The sequence below is a fragment of the Cnephaeus nilssonii genome, assembly GCF_951640355.1.
Source record: "Cnephaeus nilssonii genome assembly, chromosome: 2".
Taxonomy (NCBI): domain Eukaryota; kingdom Metazoa; phylum Chordata; class Mammalia; order Chiroptera; family Vespertilionidae; genus Cnephaeus; species Cnephaeus nilssonii.
In genome coordinates, this window is record NC_137073.1 from 103,465,313 (window position 1) to 103,486,332 (window position 21,020).

The window sequence follows — 21,020 nt, forward strand, 5'->3', positions numbered from 1 at the left end:
TGGCCACTGTATTTTATTGAAAAGCAAGCTTTCTTATTATGATTAAGTTTGAAAATAAGTCTAATCAAACTAGGTGAGTGTAAAATATCTTTTAAATTTGATCTCCAGTTCTAATGTGCATGACAAATTGCAACACGGTAAAATTATTTTTTTCAACTTCTTGTGGGTTGATTCCTCTAGTACCTTCACCTACATAATTTACCTGCAACCGTGAAAAATAGCTTGGTGTTTCTCCTCTCCTTTTCTCCTGTCCCTGTTTGATTCAGAACTCTGGCTTCCAAACCTTGGCAGACCAAGGTAGAGACTACAAGTATTTCTTTTTACCAAGTAGTGGTCAAATTCAAATAACATAGATCCTTTTGTCTTTTTTTTATGAAAGCAGAAAGTGTGAGTGAGAAAGAATGGAGTGATAGTCTGACACAGGGCCGGACTCTTTGAATCAAACTCTGTTAACAACACAGTGTTGTTAGCGCTAGCACAGTCTTGCACAGCAGATTCATGCTGCATTACTAAGACCTCATACCGTTGAACAGCAACTCTTCATTTCCCTGCCCCCATCTCCTGGCAACCTCCATTCTACTCTTCTTCCATGAGTGACGATTTCAGATTTCACATATAAGTGGAACCATGCAGTATTTGTCTTTCTTTGGCTTATTTCGCTGTCATAATGTCCTCCAGATTCATCCATGTTGTGGGATATAACAGGATTTCTTTGATTTTAAAGGAATATCACATTGTACATATATACAACAGTTTTATTTTTCCATTCATCTGTCAATGGACATTTATGTTGTTCCCACATGTGGGCTATTGTGGAGAATGCTACAAGGAACATGGAAGTGCAGATATCGTTCTGAGATCCTGATTTCCTTATGTTTATATATATACCCAGGATTATTGGATCATATGGTAGTTTTTTAATTTTTTAATTTTAATTTTTTTAGGAACCACCATACTGTTATTCATAGCACCAATTTACATTTGCACCAACTGGGTACAAGGGTTCCAATTTGTCCACATCCTTTCCAACACTATTGTCTACTGTTATCTATTGTTTTTTGACAATAGCCATCCTGACAGATGTGCGGTGATATCTCCTTATGGTTTTGATTTGTATTTTCTCATCTATTAATAATGTTGGACATCTTTTCATATACCTAGTGGCCATTGATCTGCAGGTTCACTATGCAATAGCAAAGTCAAGGATCGTCAGACCACACGGTTGCTCTAAGTCCAGTTCCAGCGCCCATCTGGATGAGGCATTGGAACTGAGCCCCAGACAGCCTTGTGTACATTCAAACATCTGCGCTCTGTGACACCTGCTATTCTGAGGCACTCTGAATTATGTGTGCCTTAGTGTGGGGTGTGTACATATACCCACTTGAGACCAAGCTTCAGCTCAGTTTACAGTGAGAATAGACATGGCAGTGGGTGTTTGAAAAGTTTAAAGCTCTAGGCAAATCTCTACCTGCCTTCCTTTTCTGGTATTATAGCCAATGTCAGATATTCATTCTCACTTTCTGACATGCTTATTGCCTATTAAGGAAAATGTTGAATTCTTCAAGTGTGGATAAAAATCACAAAATTCCCAGTTACATGTCAAAGATTTTTTTTCTGTTTTTACTTTTTTGCAAATTAAAATATCATCATAAACATGATGCTTCTGCTTATATGTCCCAAAAATGCTTTATTTTTATCTATGCCTATATCTAAAGAGACATATTATGTTATAAAAAAAAATGTATTAATTCACCATGGGTGTATTCAAATATAAACTAGGTCATTCTACCTAAAATAGCCTTATATCTTTAACGATTTTGGCATTCCCTTTCTTTTCTGCTTCTGTTTTATTTTATGAAGGATGTGGTGAAAATAAAACATGATACTATCTACATATTGTAAAAGCAAATCTGTCATCAGCTTTTTTATGCAGTTTGCTGTGGTTATGATTGCTTTTGCTAATTGGAGTCTAATGACATTTTGACAAAGTCCTGCAGCTTTGCTCTGGGACTCAATAAAACAGGGCAGGTCTGGCTGACAAGAGGGCAGATCAGCAAGGAGTTAGACAAATGGCAGGTCATATCTGACAATGTCAGACAGAAGCCAGCGTGAGGTCTCAGTTTAACAAGCAGGAGGGAGTACTGAGAGCCAGATGGGTCGGCTGACCCAGTGCTCAGGAGGCCCCTCCACAGCTATCAGGAGCCCAGCCTGGAGAAAACAGGAGAAAGGCTCAGGGTCACGGGCAGGCATGGCCGTGGTTCATCAGGAACCGGTTCTGCCTAATGTCTGAGTTACAAAACTCGCCTTCATATCCAACCTGAAGTCCGGCTGCAGGTAGCAGGCCCTCTCTTTAGTCCTTCACATAAACACACCGTCCAGTCTGCACGGTATGGACTTCATTTGGTTGTTTGGTGTCTGCATCTATGGAGCATCCCCGCAGTTCTTCCTCACAGGACCTGTTACCCTTTCTTTATCCCTCTGTCCTGGAGCAAATCGTAATCCCATTGGTAAGGAAGGCTGTGACTGGAACTGCCTGTCCTTGGCTGTAAGTCTCCTCTGGCCAACTCGACTGAGTGGTTAGCAAAGGCGAGAGCAAGCTAGGGCGACACATACATCACAGCTGAATGTGGTTCAAGGTTATTCCCAGGGATGGGGATTTTCTGTTGCATACACTGTACTCCTCTGTCATCCTCACGCTTACATGTTATGTTTAGAGATAATTCCTGAAGGGACAAATCAGAGGAACCGAAATGTGAAGGGAGGAATATGAAAAACAGGTTCCCTCAAACAGGAAGACCCCAAACACCCTACTGTGGGTGGTCAGTGGCTTCTCGGATATGGACTTGCCTGCACACTCTATCTGCAGCCTCATCCGTTTGGTCAGCTTTGCATTTTAGAAGCAGCTTGACTTTGTGTCTTTTCCCAGTGGATGGCGTGTGGTCTTGCTGGTCCTCCTGGTCAAAATGCTCAGCAACGTGTGGCGGTGGACACTACATGAGGACCCGCTCCTGCACAAACCCAGCCCCAGCCTACGGCGGAGACATCTGCCTGGGGCTGCACACGGAGGAGGCGCTCTGCAACACGCAGCCCTGCCCTGGTGAGTGGTGGGACGTTGGGACAAACGTGGCCCTCTCCTTGACTTAGCAAAGATGAATTGATGATGCCACATCATCGGTACTGAAAGAGGAGAACACTTCCACCCATCTGCCACCCTGCCTCCTTGGAAGTGACTTCATAACACATGTTCTGCAATAAAATGGTTCTCAACCTGGCATAGCTTCAGAATGAGTAGCCAAAACGGGTTACAACAAAGCCTTTGCAAAATATTTCATTAATCTCAGCTAATGAAATCTGAGATTGTGTGGTTGGGAATCGGGGTGGGGAGCATAGAGGTACCGAGCTCTGAGGCTGGCTGACACTGGTGCCCACTGGATGAGCGACCCAGTCTCCCCATCTGGAATTAGCTTCACCTTCTGACGTGGAATGACTTGGAATGAAGATGAGACCTAACTTTGACATTGAAACAGTTTTACTTTTTATTTTTTTATAAATTGCTCTTGCATTTCTTTCTAGAAGGTTCCATGTGTATTGAAAAGTGCCTAAAAACCGAATTCTTATAGTCATTCTGAAAACTGACACATTTCTAAGGGAAAATTGTACCCTTTACATGGATCTCTCTTCCCATTGGGTCAAGGCACAAGTTTGATTTCCAAACTCTCTGAACTACAAAGATAATGCTTGCATTTAAAAAGAGGGGGAAAGCAAACCACATAGAAAAACACTTTTATGTTGATTAATATTTCATAAATAATATTAAGAGTTCATTTTTGTAACCTCCTTATTTCAAATATGAGTGTTTTTCTGCCACACATCTGCAGGCCTGGGCAAATGTAACACATCCTGGCAACTCTTACACTTCAGGGTGAAGAGTCCTATTATCAGTCAACTCTTGGCCTTCACCCAAGACTTGTGCATTGATCTTAGGAGCAAACACGGGACAAGATGAATTCTGCCTCAAATATAGCCTGACGTTGGGATATTGATTCTGCAGAATTGTTTTTTATAAGAGAAGAGAACGCTTACATTGTAGATTTCTCAGGAACTCAGCAACCGGGCTTTCTCTTAGATGCCCCTGTTTCTCTTGCCCAAGTGCTGAGGCCTGTGGGGGTCTCTCAGGAAAGCCTGTGAGGGCTGCTCTTAGCAGAGGAGCATTGCCCTGATGGAAACAGTGTCTGCCTTGATGATTTCTGTTCTCCTGCCACTGGCGGCCTGTGCACAGTTGGACATCAGTGATTAGCTTATTGAGCGTCTAATTCAATCACTTTAAAGCATTCAAATAATGTGGTTTCAGCAAATGTAATTCTAGCACATTATTTCAGGTCAGTGATATACCAGTTCTTTTATTCATGCACGTGTGTATTTTATCTACTGGACTTTCAAGAAGATAGTACATTTTAATTATATACAGGCCCATTAAAGCTGATAGGAGGGCATAAAGTCATATATGTAACATGACAGTGCTTCCACGGTGATTGATCTTAGTGCATCTTGCTGCCTCTTCTCCCCGCTTCTGGTCACTGCAGAAAGCTGGTCGGAGTGGTCAGACTGGTCGGAGTGTGATGTGTCTGGAGTCCAGGTCCGCGCCCGCCAATGCATCCTTCTGTTCCCCGTGGGCAGCCAGTGTTCTGGAAATACCACGGAGAGCCGGCCATGTATATTTGATTCCAATTTCATCCCAGGTAAGGGCAGAGTGTGTGAGCAAGTTCACTGTCTACATTCAAAGTGGAAATGAGTCCTCGTTAGTCCACTGCCCTTTGAGGTCCCTTTTGGTGAAACAGATGATTCTGCCAACTCTTGTATTTTCAGGGTGATTAAAGTGTAGGTTTATAGATAGCTGCAAGTTTAGACTTAAATTTAGCCTATGCGTTTTAAGATTTTTCAACCGTAGACATTTTTAAGCACAGTGTTATCTCTACAAGTTATTGACTATAACACATGTGGAAGATTTTGCCCCAAAAATGCAAGTGGCGCATTTGGTTATTTTAATTATTAGGTAAAATGTTTTGTCAATGCTTGTGTGCATGTGTTTGCACAGAGAAGAAGGACCATTTTCTTTATGAAAACTTAGTGTATTTGGGAAGGGGGAACCCATCATGGCTCTTATTTTGGAGAAGAGGGGACTGGCCCTTGTGCCTTTCCTATGTCAAATCTATGCCACTACCTTTTCCATGTCAAATCGAGTTGTTAGTGGTAGGTGGTGACCTGTCACCTATAGGTTTGGTGTATATACTGACATATCATTTCACACATGCCTACTGTGTGGGTTAGGACTGAGATATGGACCAAAGCAGAGACCAACCTCTTACAAGGCAATGATAGATGATAACTTATCTTCCTCCATTTATGGAAGAGATAATGTTTTAGAGAAAAGTATAAGCTTTAGCCTTGTAGGGCACTTCAGTCATGTGTGGTATAAAGCTGCAATGTTTATTGTTGTTTCCCTTTTTAATCATAGATATATTTTAAATTCTTGGTACCTAAGGAAAAATCAATGCGGAGAGAATAATGTTTCTGGCATCCTGAAATGGTGTTTCATTGTGCAGGTGGATTGCTCCTCACAATGGTGTCTCCCATTGTGGCATAGTGGAGCATCAATGGGCTCTGAACAGGGACTTATTGTTCTGGCCATTTCCTTGGAGCTCTGGTGGATCGGTCCCCTCTGTAGGGAATGTGCCAACCCTGCTTTGATGAAACAAAAGATCTGAGGCAGGAACACCACAGGCCAACACTGTGGGTTCCACAGCCGGCAGGATGCATTGTCACCGAAAATCCGCTCATTCTCTGGCCTCGTTTTGAAGCTAGTGCCCTGGCTATAGCTCAGGGGACCATTGCACTTTCTATCTGTGCTAATGAATCTCACCCCTTCCCAATCAAGGTGACCTGGACCAACTGCAGCTCAAGTTGGTTGAACAAAGAAACAAATATAATTTTTAAAAATCAGGCTTTTGGAACTTCGACTCACATAAAACTCAGTATCATTTGGGCATTTTGTAAATGAATCACTGATATGATATTTCTTCCCGATACCCTTTACACATTGTGATTGGATTTTTCTTTTTCCAGAAGTATCTGTGGCAAGATCCAGTAGCGTAGAAGAGAAAAGGTGTGGGGGTAAGTTCTTCCTTTTAACTACAGTCTAATTGATTTCTGATATTTTTCTGCTCTTTGGCCAAATGATGTTTCTATGCTTTTGCTGTTGGCAAAAAACAAAACAGACTGGAGAAACTCCTAGATCCCAAGCACCTTCTGCTTCGGCAGTATACATGCTGAGAGTCAGTGTTTGACCTCTGGATTAGTGGTTCTCAAGTGGGGTCCCCGGGTCAGCACCACCAGCATCACCTGGGACTTGAGAGAAATACAGATTCTCAGGCCCCACCTTGAGCTGCAGAATTAGAGCCTGTTTGAGTGGGACCGGGCACTCTGGTTTAATAAGCCTGTTCAGGTGACTGGTGGATGCTAAGCTTTACGAATCCGTGATCTTGATATCTTATTGCTGTATGGGTACTAAATATAGATATTAGAGTTCCCATGAGTAAAACAGTATTCCAACAGTTTGTTTATATTTATAAATCCTGGCAGCTAACCTCAAATCTTCAGACTGCTGGAATGACAAAATTGTAAGGGGGCATAAGGTTCTACTGGTATATCTCTAGAGGAACATTTTGAACTTCCCGGAACCCTGAATGACAAAAATCAACATTCTCTGGTTCAAGTCTGTGGTGAATTTGGACTGTACTGTGTATGACTATTTTGTCTGGAAGGGAGGGGTTGACTGTCTGTATATCCAAGCCCAGTCCCTGTCCACCTTTGCCAATCAATAGCAACACAGTGTTGTCGTATGTGTGTCCATAGACTGATGACCTATTAATAACCACCCCTATTGTAATCCACTCACAGGGGAGTCCCAGGCAACTCAGCTTATGCTCAGGTGGAATCTGGAGCTTCTAGGCATATCTTAGGAATGTACTTACCATTATTAACTACATTTAATAAGAGTTCGCTTTCTGCTTATTCAGCCATCTTGTAACCCATTCATTCAGTGATCTTTGCTGAGTACCCACTCTGTGCTAGTTTCATGAGTGGACTGAAAGAGCCCCCTGGAGCAGACAGTCATATCCTCAGAGGGCCAATGTCTGGTGCCTCACCTGTGTCAGGTCATTGAGTCCACAGACTGGCAGTCACTAACTTGGGATCCAGCTGGAAGATGAATATAAGACACTTTAAATAAACCTAATCATGAGAATCCCCTAATATTCTGAGATCAGCTACTCCATGCCAGACACTGTATTAAATGACAAGAAGGATCCTATTTGATCCTCACAAAGAACATTCTTGTAGGTGCCAAAGTCCACAATCTTGATGTAAAAAGAAGAATTGGAAATAGGGAGGGGTTTTGGAATTGAACACTTTTTAGAATGTAGATGGGTCGTATGGGGCATGTACTGGATATTACATAATGCCCTGCAGGGTCTGGGGCCAACTTCATAACCGGTTCCTTTAATGATGCTGTGGTGACACATGGGTGAACTGAATATGCTAATGCTCCTCCTGGCGGTTCTGGTCAGTTCTGCAGCAAACGGGCAGGTCAGGTCATGCTTTGTTGCCAGGTAAGTGATGAGAAATCACTTTTCAGAGATTTGGGTTTAGGGAATTGTAGAAAATTATCAGCCATGGGTTTTTATCTGCATTTTATACATACGGATTGTGAGGGTCAGAGACATGAGACCCTTGGTTGAAGTTCACGTTCACACAGGCAGTCAGCTCTGGAGCCCAGGTCAGATCCAGGCAGTGGGGTCGCAGTGAACTTGAACGTGGAGCACCAGGGAAAGGGGCCAGGAGGATTGTGTCGGGGGACTGGGGCCACAGCAGCCCTGGTCAGGTGACTTGCTTGGACAACACCCAGGGCGCAGGGATGTCTGCTGCCCTCAGAGGCAGTGAAGGTCCAGAGTGGGTGGCGTTTGTAGGGACTGGTCCTGTCTTGAGGAAAGCCACCAGCTGATGTCTCTGCATAGTCGGCAGTCTGTGCTCATCAACCACAAGTTTGAAAACCACTTTCCTTTGCCGGCCCTCTCGGCGTAAACGGAGGGGAGTCCTTCCAAGGCTTTTAGTCCTAAAACATCATGCAATGCCCATTTGTGTCCTAAAATGCTGCTTCTATGTGTCTGAGCCAGGTGTGCCAAATGGCTGCCTAGAATCAAGCCTTGAGGTGCTGTTGATTAAATCATAGAAACTTTAATTACTCTGCACTATTCAAAACTAAGTGTTTTTATTTTATTTTATTGTTGAATGTATTACATATGTCCCCTTTTCTCCCCTCACTGACCCCTTCTAGCCCGCCCTCCCTCCCCCTGCAACCTGGGCCTTCACCACCGTATTGTCTGTGTCCATGGGTTATGCATATATGCATACAAGTCCTTTGGTTGAAATCTTCCCAAAACTAAGTTTTTAGACTGCTGACATTGACATACCAGAATAGTTGGGTAAGAGGTCAAATGGATTTGATTGTTGGGCTGATATGTAAAAACAATAACGTCGCAAGGATGTTTAGGGAGATAACATTGATGTCTTTTTTTAGCGTGTTGCAAAAATCAATCACATTTTGCACAGGAAATCAGGCAGTTGAATCAACTGGGTAATTGGTTTCTATTCCAGCTTTGCTTCCCAAAAAATCCCAGCCAAAAAAAGCATATTCAAAGCAGAGTCAAACTAAGCAAATTCAAGAGATTTAATAGGCACTATTTTTCCTTTATGCAGAAAAATGTGAGTCTTTTGAAATGTTTCATCTTAGGGAGCTATTTTTAGGTGCCTGTGACACACCGACTGTATAATCGTCATAAAGATGTCAGTGGCCCCAGCCTTCCCCGGGCACCTGTGGGAATGATTCATTTGATTAACGATGAAGTATCTGCATACGGATGGAGCCCTACATCTTCCATGTGTTATAATAAAATACGTTATCCGTGCGGCAGAAAGTACTTACATCCAAATCTGGCATCGACCCCAGGGAGTCTGGACCCTAAAGTATAAAGCCATGACAACATTGTGAAACCCACAGCTCCCGTGTTACAGTAACACCGATAGTGGGCGCTGGGGGAGCATCCTCTGTGCTTCATCCAACTGTCCCAGACAAAGTCAGGAAAGGCCAAATATTAATCAAGTCCTTTTACTTTGCCAAACCATTGGCCAAATAACCAAGAAGTGCAAACCTGAGGTGGATAGAAAACTGAGGTCATGTCTTTGGAGTCTCAGTGCAGGTAGGAGCCTGTTAGCTGTGCCCACAGAGAACCGAGGAGGCAGCCTCAGCACAGTGTCCGTCCCTGTCTCCCCCCACACACACACCCCCCACCCCCTGTCCTCTCCCCGCGCCCCAGGGAAAAGGATCCATCTCTCAGGATCCTGGGAACAGCTTGGAGAGAGAAGTCAGGGGTTGGGGACAGGCGAGAGATATTTAGCGTCTGCTGCATATTGTAGGTGAGATGAAGTCTGCTTGAAACATCCTTGTTGGGGATCCTGGGTGGTTAAGGTGCAAGTACTCTAGCACCTGGGTGTGGGGGGCAGACCTGTGGGTCTCCTCTCCCTGAGAGCTCTGCAGACCCATCTGGAATTGACAGTGGTGCCCAGCAGGCATCGCCACTAGTTCCATTTGGGGCCGTGTGGACAGGTAGGGAAGGGGAGGTGTTGAGTAGCCAGTTGAGCATGGGTGACAGTGTACCCTTGGTGGCCAATGGCAGGGACACTCTGAGGGAAAGCAGGGGAAACATGTAAGGCCAGTAATCCACAAGCGACTGGCTAGCCACAGGGGGCCAACACAGCAGAAAAAGGCAGGTTGGTTCTGCTTTACCTAATTTCCCCTAAGCCCAGCTTCACCAGCTCTGCCCACACGTTGTCTGCAGTCTCTGAAAGGCTTGAGACTTTCATTGTAAAGTGTTTTACAAACACACCATGAATATCTATTTTGTTGTTGTTGTGTCTCAGACTTTATGCGGGTCTTGCTTATGTTACCTTGAGGTCACTCAAACCAGTGCTGTATCACAGTCATACATCCAATCCTACTCACTTTGCCAACGCTTTGTACTCAGAACTCAAGGAAAATAACTCGGAGTCTATCAAACAGGGAAAAAAATGTAAAAAGAGGGTCATTTCATGACCATTAAAAGATCATATTTTATTCCTTTGACACAAATCCTTTATTTCTTTTTTTTAATATAAAGAGACCAATTTATGTATTTACTTTTCTTTTTTAAATATATATATTGTTATTGATTTCAGAGACAAAGGGAGAGGGAAAGAGAGATAGAAATATCAACGATGAGAGAGAATCATTGATCGGCTGCCTCCTGGATGCCCCACACGGGGGATTGAGCCTGCAACCCGGGCATGTGCCCTGACCAGGAATCAAACCATGACCTCCTGGTTCATAGGTCAATGCTCAACCACTGAGCCATGTCAGCCGTGCTCCTTTATTTCTTTTTAGACCTCTACTTTCTTTATAAGATCTCCAAAATACAATGTAAGAGAAAAAAATTGCTACCCAGGAAAATATGTATGGGTGTGCGTGCACACACGCACCTGCACACACACACACACCTCACACACGCACACACAGAAGTGTGCAGAGAACCTCGGAAACAGCACACCAGAAAGTGGGTGTAGTAGTCCCTAGGAAAGAAAAAGACTTCGCATGTTTATATTCCCTGTTACACTTTCTGATGTTATATAATGTGTTTATATTCATAATAAAAATATAATGAAGAAAACAGCATTATGTAAGTGGAACGCATTTTCAAGTAAATGAAATAAAGGGAAGGGGAGAGAGAGTCTGGCTGGCAGGCGAGCAGTGCTAGAAGCCGTGAACGCATTCTCCCTTGGTGGGAGGGACCCCCAGCCTGTCAAGGAGCCTGAAGCATGTTTCCTAGAATCCCCGTAGACCAGAGAGCGAGCTGCACTTGAAACTGAAGCACATTCTTGTATAAGCTTTACATTAAAAAGTTAAACAAGCTTCTGCTCGTGCATGAAGGTGACCTCCAAAAGTCTTGATTACGATGCATTGCTTTAAAATATACTGGCTCGCCTTGAGAATTGTTTTGGTGGCCATGCTATTTCGAAGGAATTGGCATATGACGTCTTTAATGTTGAATGGATACGGGGCTTTCCATTTCGTCGTTCTCTTTTCACCAAAGCACTGAGCTGTTGCGTAGCATGTTCCTTCCCAGTGTAGCATCACTTTCGATGCTGTCTTCCCAGAGTTCAACATGTTCCACATGGTCGCTGTGGGGCTGAGCAGCTCCATCCTGGGCTGCCTTCTCACGCTCCTCGTCTACACCTACTGCCAGCGGTACCAGCAGCAATCCCACGATGCCACCGTCATCCACCCCATCGCGCCCGCCCCGCTCAACACCAGCATCACTAACCACATCAACAAACTGGACAAGTATGACTCGGTGGAGGCCATCAAGGTACGGGGTGGGCAGAGGCCGCAGCGTCCAGATGTGCAAAGAAGGCAGGGGCCCTGGGGCTATTGGCAAAGCACACTGGTGGTGGCACAGGTGACAGGGTGGGGGTCAAGGTACCGGACTCTCACTCACAATGAACTGCCTTTTTAGCTTGCTTTGCCCGTGAACAGATGGCATCTCATATTGGGAATGTAGCTAAAAATACCACATGGAAACAGCAACAAGTAAAATGCTGGAAAATATTACGTCATTGGCCAGTGCCCAGCTCTGTCTCCACTGTGCCTTCTGCAGCCACACGGAGGTCATGCCAAAGATAAGAGCTCCAGGCCGAAGACCAATACACACTGGGCAGTGGTAATGAGGGCCAGGGCTGGCCCCTTTCAGGAATCACAGGGTGGCAACCTGAGTATTGTAAGACTGTCTTCAAAGAATTGTCAAGCACAGTGAAGCTCTGTGTGATGTAAAGGAGCTGTGAGGCTGGTGGGTTTTGTTAAATTTCCCCAATGGATGATTAACCCAGTGTTTTCCCCATAAAGAGTAAATGACCAGTCTCCTCCTCATTCCCAGGAAGCAGGGGTGGGAAGGGTATTGGCACTGGAACTGGCAGACCTGGGTTCCTGAGTCACTTACCAGCTGTTACTCAAACTCCCTGAGCCTTTGTGAATCAAACAGGGTAATTTATATGAAATGCCTTGAGCAGTGCTGGGCAAAATAAATGCAGTTGTAATTCCAGGCATTTTGCATCATAGGTCAGACTACAAGTTATTTACTCCTTTGAACCTCAGTTTCTTCATCTTTAAATGGGTATACTAGTAACAGTAGTATTAGTGACTGCTGCCTAATCACTAATAAATCCTTCTAGAATTTTTTTCTAGAAGGAGAGTTAGCCTGAGTCTACAATCCTTCATCTTTATTTTGGACCTCTCAATATCTACCCTCCCTCTGAGGTAGTTCAGCTCTTGGAAAGTGCAGGTGCCTGTAGTGACTATTAAAAAGGAAGAACATCTGTGGCCAGAACGCCTGAGGTAGACACCATCGAACAAGTGCAGAAAAGGAAAATAAGTCATTTGAAATTCCATGCATTTACTTAAATAAGTTCCATCAAAATGTCTTATCCCTATACCTATTCAAGGTACTCAGAAAGCTGCTTAAATATCTACTCAATTATATGTGATAACATTCTAAGTGAGCAGTGCTAGAAGCACTAAATGCATTCTCCAAGCGTTTGTTCATTTGAATTGGCTAGAGTTTTAGGCTTCCTTGAGGTGTAGGTATAGGTTTTCTAACTCTGGGGAACTTCTTGCCTAAAACTCAAAAATAGGCTGGAAGATGTCAAAACTTGCCAACCTCATTCCAGTTATGAGGCAAATCCCTGGTTAGGCCAACAGTGTGAGGAAGCAGGTAAGTGCGGAAACACATTTTCCAATAACGGGGCCTTAGGAGAGAGTGTGAATTCAACATAACCATCTCCCAGTTACGTTCTCTTCCTGAAATACTACTTACATCTTTTGTTTTTATGTTTTGCAGGCATTTAATAAAAACAACTTGATCCTAGAGGAGAGAAACAAATACTTCAACCCGCATCTCACTGGGAAGACTTATTCTAATGCCTACTTTACAGATCTCAACAATTATGATGAGTACTAATAACTCGTATATTTTTTGGCTTCTTATAATTCCGTTTCCTCAAGGCCTGTGCTCCATGTCTGCCCATGTTTCGGAGACTTCAGAGAGGAAGTTTGGATACATTTCAAGTGCATTTCAAGCCAGGAGTGTCCCATTGCTGCCCAAAATAGATGTCCTTAAAAGCAACAAAAGTCTAAATATGACAATGTGAAAATCTGGTCTACAATACTTGTTGAATGAGCCATGGTGTGGAGTTGTGTTTTGTTTTTTTTTTTTGTTTTTTTTTTTAATTTTATTGTGTTCAGTCCATTTTTCTAACAAGTCAATTGTTTCCTTGAGCTTTTTAATAAATGTACCACCTACATTGGAAGGAGCCTTTAGAAATAGGAACCTCTTCTTGCTTTTGAGCATACATCTTCATGATGTTTTAATTCAAGAAAATAGTTCACTTTATAAGAGAATACCCCTAGACTCACACACATACACACACAAAGAGTGCTTAAGTCCCATAGTATTGCTAAAATGAAGAATATGAATGTGGCCATACAGTGATTCACCATGGATCTCCCATCTTCCCAATCTGGAGAATACTACGGAATTCTTAGAAGCAACTTGTGTGTTTGGACGTGGAATGATTCTTGCCTGAGGAAGCTCAGGATGCAACCTGGCTTGCATCTGCAGAGGCGGTTGCATAAGGTCTGAGACATTCCACCCATGGTCTTCATGAATTTCCTGTGTTACCACTCGGGGAGGTGAATGAAATGAGCAGAGGCACAGACACGATGAAGGGGAAATTGTTCTGCAGGTTGCTGTGAAACTAGCCTTATTCTGACTTTTGGATTCCATGGCATTCCAGGGAGCTCCTGGCTGCACAGTTGGCCTGGGTGCCCACCTGTCTGGTCCATTGTAACGTCCTGAAGAGCCAGTCTGTAAAATAACCATTTGTTTAGCATTTGGATAGACTCTACTCCTCCTCTCTCCCTGCAAAGAAAAAAAATCTTGAACATTAATGATGACACTGAAGAAAGTATTGAAAGTACTGAAATATGATTGAGAACAACTTTTTAAAATTTTCCATGTTTTGGACAGTATTGAGGGAACTGACGTTTATTGAAAGTCAACTTTTATTTCCCAGTATTGATAGAACTAATTGTGGTGACATGCCCCTGCCAAGAGCATTAATTATATGTAAAGCTCGCTTTCTGCCACCTATCGCTGTACATAGTGAACTGCTCCCCAAATTCCCAGCTGTCATTGCTGCCTCCGGGTCAGGTGAGGGGGAGATGTTTAGCTCTGGTGCCTTTTGGTTTAAATCTAGTGTTGCCTTCCCATCCACTAACTCCCACTTCTCCCTGCATGGAGGCGACATTTCAAGATATACCTTGAGAAATCAGGGTATCTGGATATGAGGTTTTTAATGATCCTTGTGGTTCTGAGCATTTTAGAGTGCTGTACAATTCAGAGTGGTCCTCAGTAAGAAAAAAAAAGAGGATAAATTATTCACCAACAACTGATGCATAACACATGACAGTTGGTTGAATAATTACTGAAAGTAGGAACAAGATTGAAAGTCATCATCGAATGCCTCGGGGCATTGCTGTAAAGGTGTGGGTGGACATTGAAATATGTTCTTATTGATCAATGAACCTTCAGATCTGTGAAACTATATAGTATGGGCATTGAGGAACATAGACTTATTAGCATATGTGTATTTTTACCCTACCTGATTTGAAGAAACAGTTTCATAAAATGTTGAAAATTTTATGTTCAGTAATTTTGAATTCAAAATATTCTCACATCTCCAAATTTGCAAAAATGGCTCTAAAATAAAAATGTAAATGCCAGGTGGGCTCTGGGAGGCCTGGTAGATTTGCAGATGAATGGTGTTCCAGGTCTTTGCCCTGGGGAGTTCAGGCTGCATCCCATGTATTCCTTCTGTGCTGTGTAGGGTTGCTCTGTCTCTACACAAAGTCCACATTCCAGAGGTGCGATGTAGCCAAATGGTTCCCAGTCGTTCTCTGGATGCTTCAACTCATATCATCACTCTCCTGTAAGAAAAATGTTCTCACTGTGTATCACGTTATCTGCTATTCTGACCCCCACACCCCCATATTTCCTAAACTGTAAAGGTCATTCTCTTTCCCTGAGGAAAGAGGAAACTAATATTTCAAAAAAGCATCACTGGACTTCAAGGGAAATGCTTTCTAAATGACATCAAAACGGGTCTTTAATCAATCTTCTACAATGATTGGGGAAGACACCCTTCATTCACAACAGAATTTTCTTGTTGTCAATTACATAAATCTTTTTGTTTATCACTGCAAATAAATCACCTCATATGTGTTCCCTGACACTCTCTTCAAAGGAAAATTATTCTGGCTTTTCTGGCTTCGCTCTCTTTCTCTTTGTATCTTTCTTCTCTCTCTTTTTCTTCTTACTTAACAGGTTTCGGTTGGTTTAGGATCATTTCAGCTATAATGTAAGCATTTTAACCAGCTGTTTTTCTGTCACTGTTGAGCTCTTGCTCATGTGCCACCTCCACACCCCTCCTCATGGCAGGAGCCCACATGTGTGGGCTTTCACAGGGGCGCCTACCACTTCTACTGGGACCTCCTTCACACAGCAGCCCTTCTTCGGCTGGGACATTTGGGATTCCTGCCAAAACCTCTGGGGACACTTGTCACATTTTTCATTTCTGTGTGACTTTTTTTGTTCTCTCTTTCCTCTCCTTTTTCCTTTTACTACAAGAAGCACAGTTATAAATTAATACTTTATGCTCCACCAAGCAATTTAATCCCACTAAAGGAACCTGATGTCAACTGACATTAATCACAGGTTAATTTTTAGGGTTATTTCTGGATACAGTTAAAGTTTGGCTGGTTTTCCTTAGGAAACGACTTTCGTCTCATTTAAATTCTTTGGAAGTGGTTCCCAGCAGCGTTCCTTTCTCTAGACCAGACTAGTCACCATCTACAGTGCACCACCATTTTACAGGAAAGAGAAAAACAAAATTGCTGAAATTTCCATACCCCCTTTTTTAAGGATGTATGTTACAGGTGCATCATACATATTTTTTGGCGCAGGTGGCTCAAAGTTTTATTCAATGGTCTTATGTTGGTACGTGTTACAGAAGCATCCGGAATGGAGACCTGCTCTCATTTGGAAATAAGGTTTCACTCTGCCCAGGGACCGCATCATTAAAACCAAACCCACAGCCTGACACAGAGTGTGCTGTTCCTGGTGAAAGCTGTCTCACACAGTGTTTCAGAAGGTCGTATCAGTTCTGCCGGAGGAACTGATACCCATGACCAGAGTCAGAACCAATTCTCATTTAAGGAAACATGTTAACTTGTGGCATGGTAGTAGTAGCCAGTCGAGAACCGGGAAGAAGAAAAGTAGAGATAGAAAAACCACTCGATGGCATTCTTTAAACCAACAAATTTTGGGGCCGGGGGAATAAAATTCATTCCCCCACATTTAGTTAGAAATATGAGGCCAGTATTTCAAACATGATCATATTCTTTCTCAACTTGTTGGCAATGAAATTCCAGCACATCCAAATATTAGATGAACAGTAGTTCAAATGGTTCACACGTTAGATAAATACAAGCTCGGAGCAACGCCTGGATTCTGGAAAGTCCAAGCTATTCAGCCATGCCGCTAAGAAGAGAGCATTGCTAGCCATCCTTGGCGAGTTCAGATAGTTTCATTTCCTATAGAAAGTTGCCAGTGCCTTGTTTAAAATGACTTACTATTCCATCTGATATTATTGGTTCCAGTTCAAAGCAGATGCTTGATCGGCTGTTCTCTGAAGAAACTCATTCTTCTGTGCCTCTTTGAACTCAGGAACAGAAAATGACTAAGAAGATCATCATCTTCAGATGTGATTTTTCACCCCCGACTGGGGTGTGCCACCAGAGTAGGTGCCACAGTGTATTCAGAATTTAGATGGACCCGGCCTCAGCCTTCCAGAAACGGACATAACTTAAATCTTACATCCTCCAGAAAACACCTTAGCATTTGCCCTGTAGTACAAATGTTAGTCTGATGCCTAGAGAGATACAGATATTTGTCACTGTTCTTCAGGCAAGTCCATAGAGATAGGAAAACAAGACACTGGCTGGTGACAGTTGCCACAGATAAGGTGAGTGAAATGAGAACCACCTAGAATATTGCTTGCTGTCTTCCTTCCTTCCTTCCTTCCTTCCTTCCTTCCTTCCTTCCTTCCTTCCTTCCGTCCTTCCAAGTCATTGTCAAAACTGCTTCACAAGTTCACAAAGTTGTCCCTCTTAATTTAGGTTAAGAAACTAATGGTGTTTTATTTGCTACAGTTGATTGCTTTTCCTCTATACCATGACTATTGGCCAAAATCAAACTTAAACTTGTGCACTTTGAAAGAAAGCAGAGTCTGAACCTTTATTCCAAGCACCTACATTCACCACCAAACACCACCGTAGAGCATCAGCAGAGAAAATGTACAAACTTGGTCCAGTGTAGGATTCTTCAAAGGTGTGTAACAAAACATGCTTTATGCCATTTGACGTGACTTTGGAAAATGTGATGAAATGTTAAAAGCCTCATTCTCTGTTAATTTGCTTTTGCTGTTTTGTGATACAAAATAAATTCATTTGAGATTGTTTCATTTTTTAAAAGGCCATCTATATATGAATCATGGTGGAGCTTTTTTAGAATGAGATATCATCGCCTTCCCTTCATTTGAGTGAGGAGATGGAATTTGGTTGCCTTGTTGAAATGTTTGTGGATTGCTGAGTATTTCCTCCCAGGGCCAGTGAACACGCCATGCTTTTCTTTCAGATCTTACATTCAATGCGAAATACAAATTTCCAATGGTCTTCACTTTTGTTTTTTCCTGTTCATCAATTCACTGGTCTTAAATGCTCCCTTAAGAGCTGTCCAGGTTGATACCTAAGAGAGTCATTTAATGACACTTGACAGATGCATTGCTTTCAAAAATCAGTTGAAGACACCAATTGTGGCAGCCCAGGCAGGGAGCTCATTGCCTATTTCATTGGATCAATTATGGGAATTTAGAGAAGGAAGGGGTGGGCAGGGGGTTACCCAACTGGTCAGCAGAAACCAACTCACGTTCTCCCAGCCTCAACTCTGAAGAAAACAACGTAAGTTGAAATGAGCTGTTGCTACAGAAGTGAAAACGCCTGTTCATTCACCGCTCTTGGTAAATTGCCAATTCTTATAACCCAAACTTATTCATTTTTTTAAAAAAACAAGTTCATGAAGAATGATTCAAAGTACTGCTAACAGTGCAGCAATCTTTGTTTCATAGTAACCCCCTCTTCACCTCTGTCTGGGACAAAATAAGAGAATCTTGATTATGTACAGTATAAATTGTATTATATTTTTTGTACTTAGGTGTTATGTAAATAGTTTGTCTCATTCAATTGTATGTGAGCAGTGAAATAAATCCTACCATTTAGGAAACAAGTTAGTGGTGTTTTTCTTTGCATAGCGTCAAATTCCCCTGCGTCCCCAGATGTGCTAAGGAGCAAGCACTACTCGAAGGAGAGCACTGCCGCAGAGAGACTGGATGACCACCTGGGTAAACCCCAGAATATGCTCTTGTTGGTTCTAAAGACCCTGAACCCTCTCAAGTGGTGGCAAATACGGGGCCAACCAGCTTCATGATTCTGTGAAGTAAATAACTTTCAGAAATATTTCTATGGACAATAAAAAATTGTGTGGCAAGGAAAGCCAATCAGGTTTTTAATTTTTTACTAAAAAATTTTTATTTTTACCAGAGAAGAAGGGAGAGGGAGAGAGAGATAGAAACATCAATGATGAGAGAATCATGGATTGGCTGCCTCTTGCATGCCCCACACTGGGGATCTAGCCTGAAAGCTGGACATGTGCCCTGACCAGGAATTGAACCCTGACCTCCTGGTTCATAGGTCAATGCTCAACCATTGAGCCACACCAGCCAGGCGCCAATCAGATTTTTAATTTATAAGTAGTTGGTATCAAATACTGTTGATGATCGAACTGTAAAGCTTTATTATGCTCATCTCTCCTGCACACCATATTTCATTCTTTGCATAAAACAAGTTTTTTTCTAGAATAAACCTATCAGTCAGCATGGACCCAGCTAAAAAGATGCCTGGCTCAGGAAAACTATTGAGAGTTATATTTCAGTATTCATGCTCTCCCTCTCTCCAATATCTACATTTACATCTAATATATACATATGTCTCCTATCTAATAAAGAGGGAATATGCTAATTGACCCTCACATTGCAAAGATGGTGGTGCCCACAGTCAATAAAAAAGGAATATGCTAATTGACTGCCATGCCCTCAAAGATGGTGGCACCCACAGCCACAAGATGACGGCACCCAGTCCCCTCATTCCTGCCGGGGTGGCTCCACACGTTTGCCTCTGGAGTCCCCCAGTCCCCTCAGCCCCCCAGCCGCCCAGGACTGGCCCAAGGCACAGGCAAGCCTTGGATGGTGGCTGCCCAGCCACCCAGGAACGGCCGAGGCTTGCGCTGCCGGCAGTGGCAGCAGCAGAGGTGTGATGGGGCATCTCCTTCCCCTGATCGCCGGGTCGCCTCCCAACCCTAAGGGCTCCTGGACTGTGAGAGGGGGCAGGCCAGGCTGAGGGATGCCCCCTCCAGTGCATGAATTTTCATGCACCAGAACTCTATATATAAACATGTATATAATTTCATATATATGTATATATAATTTTCAATTGAGCAAAAGGTTAAAAAGCATTTAATATTGAGGCCAAAATTTAAAATAAAACTATATAAAAATATAAAGTAATGGTTTGTTGAGAGAATGAAAGGCCCTATGGGCAAGGACTGGAGATTTATTAAGGATGGATTGTTGCCCATCAGCAAATGTCAAATTGCTAAGTCTGGAGGTCAGGACATAAGGGTGATCTCTCAGTGCTAGAAAACAGCCAACTGTCTTGTTTGTCTCAAAACCCATCACTGTTAACTTTACAATTTAGCCAGGTTATTTTCTGGAAGCTGTTCAGAAAACAAGTTTCAACAGTGCAATGAAATTGAAATGGGACCGAGGTCACAATGAACTCTATTGTTGAACTGTATAAGAAAGTTTGGAAGATCATCCTTTGTGAGACAATGAGATGTTATGCAACCCAGATGGAAATGTCCTTTGATTGTGTTTCTAGTACCCTGAGGGGTGACAGCTCACCCACCTTGCCCGATTTAATGTGGCTAATGCAAAGACAAGAATAAGATGCTTGGGAACAATGGAGAGGATGGGATTTAGGGGGAAAGTGCAGGTGTGCCTTAATCTTACGTGTGCAGGACCAGAACTGGGCATTGTTGTTTACAGAATTTTAACAACCTGAAGCAAAAAGCAAGCTAACAAATGGATTCATTAGAGAAAATAATTCCAATTTTTGTTGTTTGCTACATTGCATTGGATTCTCCCTTTAGTGATTACATTTCTTGAACAGGAAAACTATTTCTCTTGGAAAAGCTGGTCTTCATTGATCTATCACCTGTAAAGTATTGTGACCAGTTGATACTAAGGCCTCTCTTCCATGCTGCCCTCTCTGCACACAGGGATGCAGATTGTCTGTAAGGAAATAAAATATATTTACTGAAAATTTGCAATACTGAAGGCTTTGCCATCCAGAAAGTTCTACCACAAATGAATAGTGTTACTAAACTAAATATTTTGTTAAAACAGAAGGTGATAAAAATCCTAGTAGAGATGGGTAAGGTCTTCTGAATGTTAGGACAAATGCACACTCAGCAGCCTATGTGTGAGGGTCCATGTGGCTGTTTCCTTTCTCCAAGTGTCACTCAAGTCCCCAAGATTTCCTGCTCCCAGTTAAGCTGGGCAAAGAATATGAAGTGCCCTGAGCCACA

General features: G+C 42.8%; 1 protein-coding gene across 4 annotated transcripts in view; it reads left to right on the top strand.

The window, feature by feature from the left end:
* Nucleotides 1-18,584, top strand: part of SEMA5A (semaphorin 5A) — a 392,963-nt gene extending 374,379 nt beyond the window's left edge. For all 4 annotated transcript variants that reach the window (XM_079793136.1, XM_079793135.1, XM_079793138.1 and 1 more), the window contains 5 exons: nucleotides 2,927-3,097; nucleotides 4,584-4,739; nucleotides 6,124-6,171; nucleotides 11,305-11,516; nucleotides 13,041-18,584. In XM_079793136.1, coding sequence (XP_079649262.1) covers nucleotides 2,927-3,097; nucleotides 4,584-4,739; nucleotides 6,124-6,171; nucleotides 11,305-11,516; nucleotides 13,041-13,160 — 707 coding nt within the window. In that variant the 3' untranslated portion in view covers nucleotides 13,161-18,584. The remainder of the gene's footprint in view (nucleotides 1-2,926; nucleotides 3,098-4,583; nucleotides 4,740-6,123; nucleotides 6,172-11,304; nucleotides 11,517-13,040) is intronic.
* The last annotated feature ends 2,436 nt before the right edge of the window (nucleotides 18,585-21,020 follow it).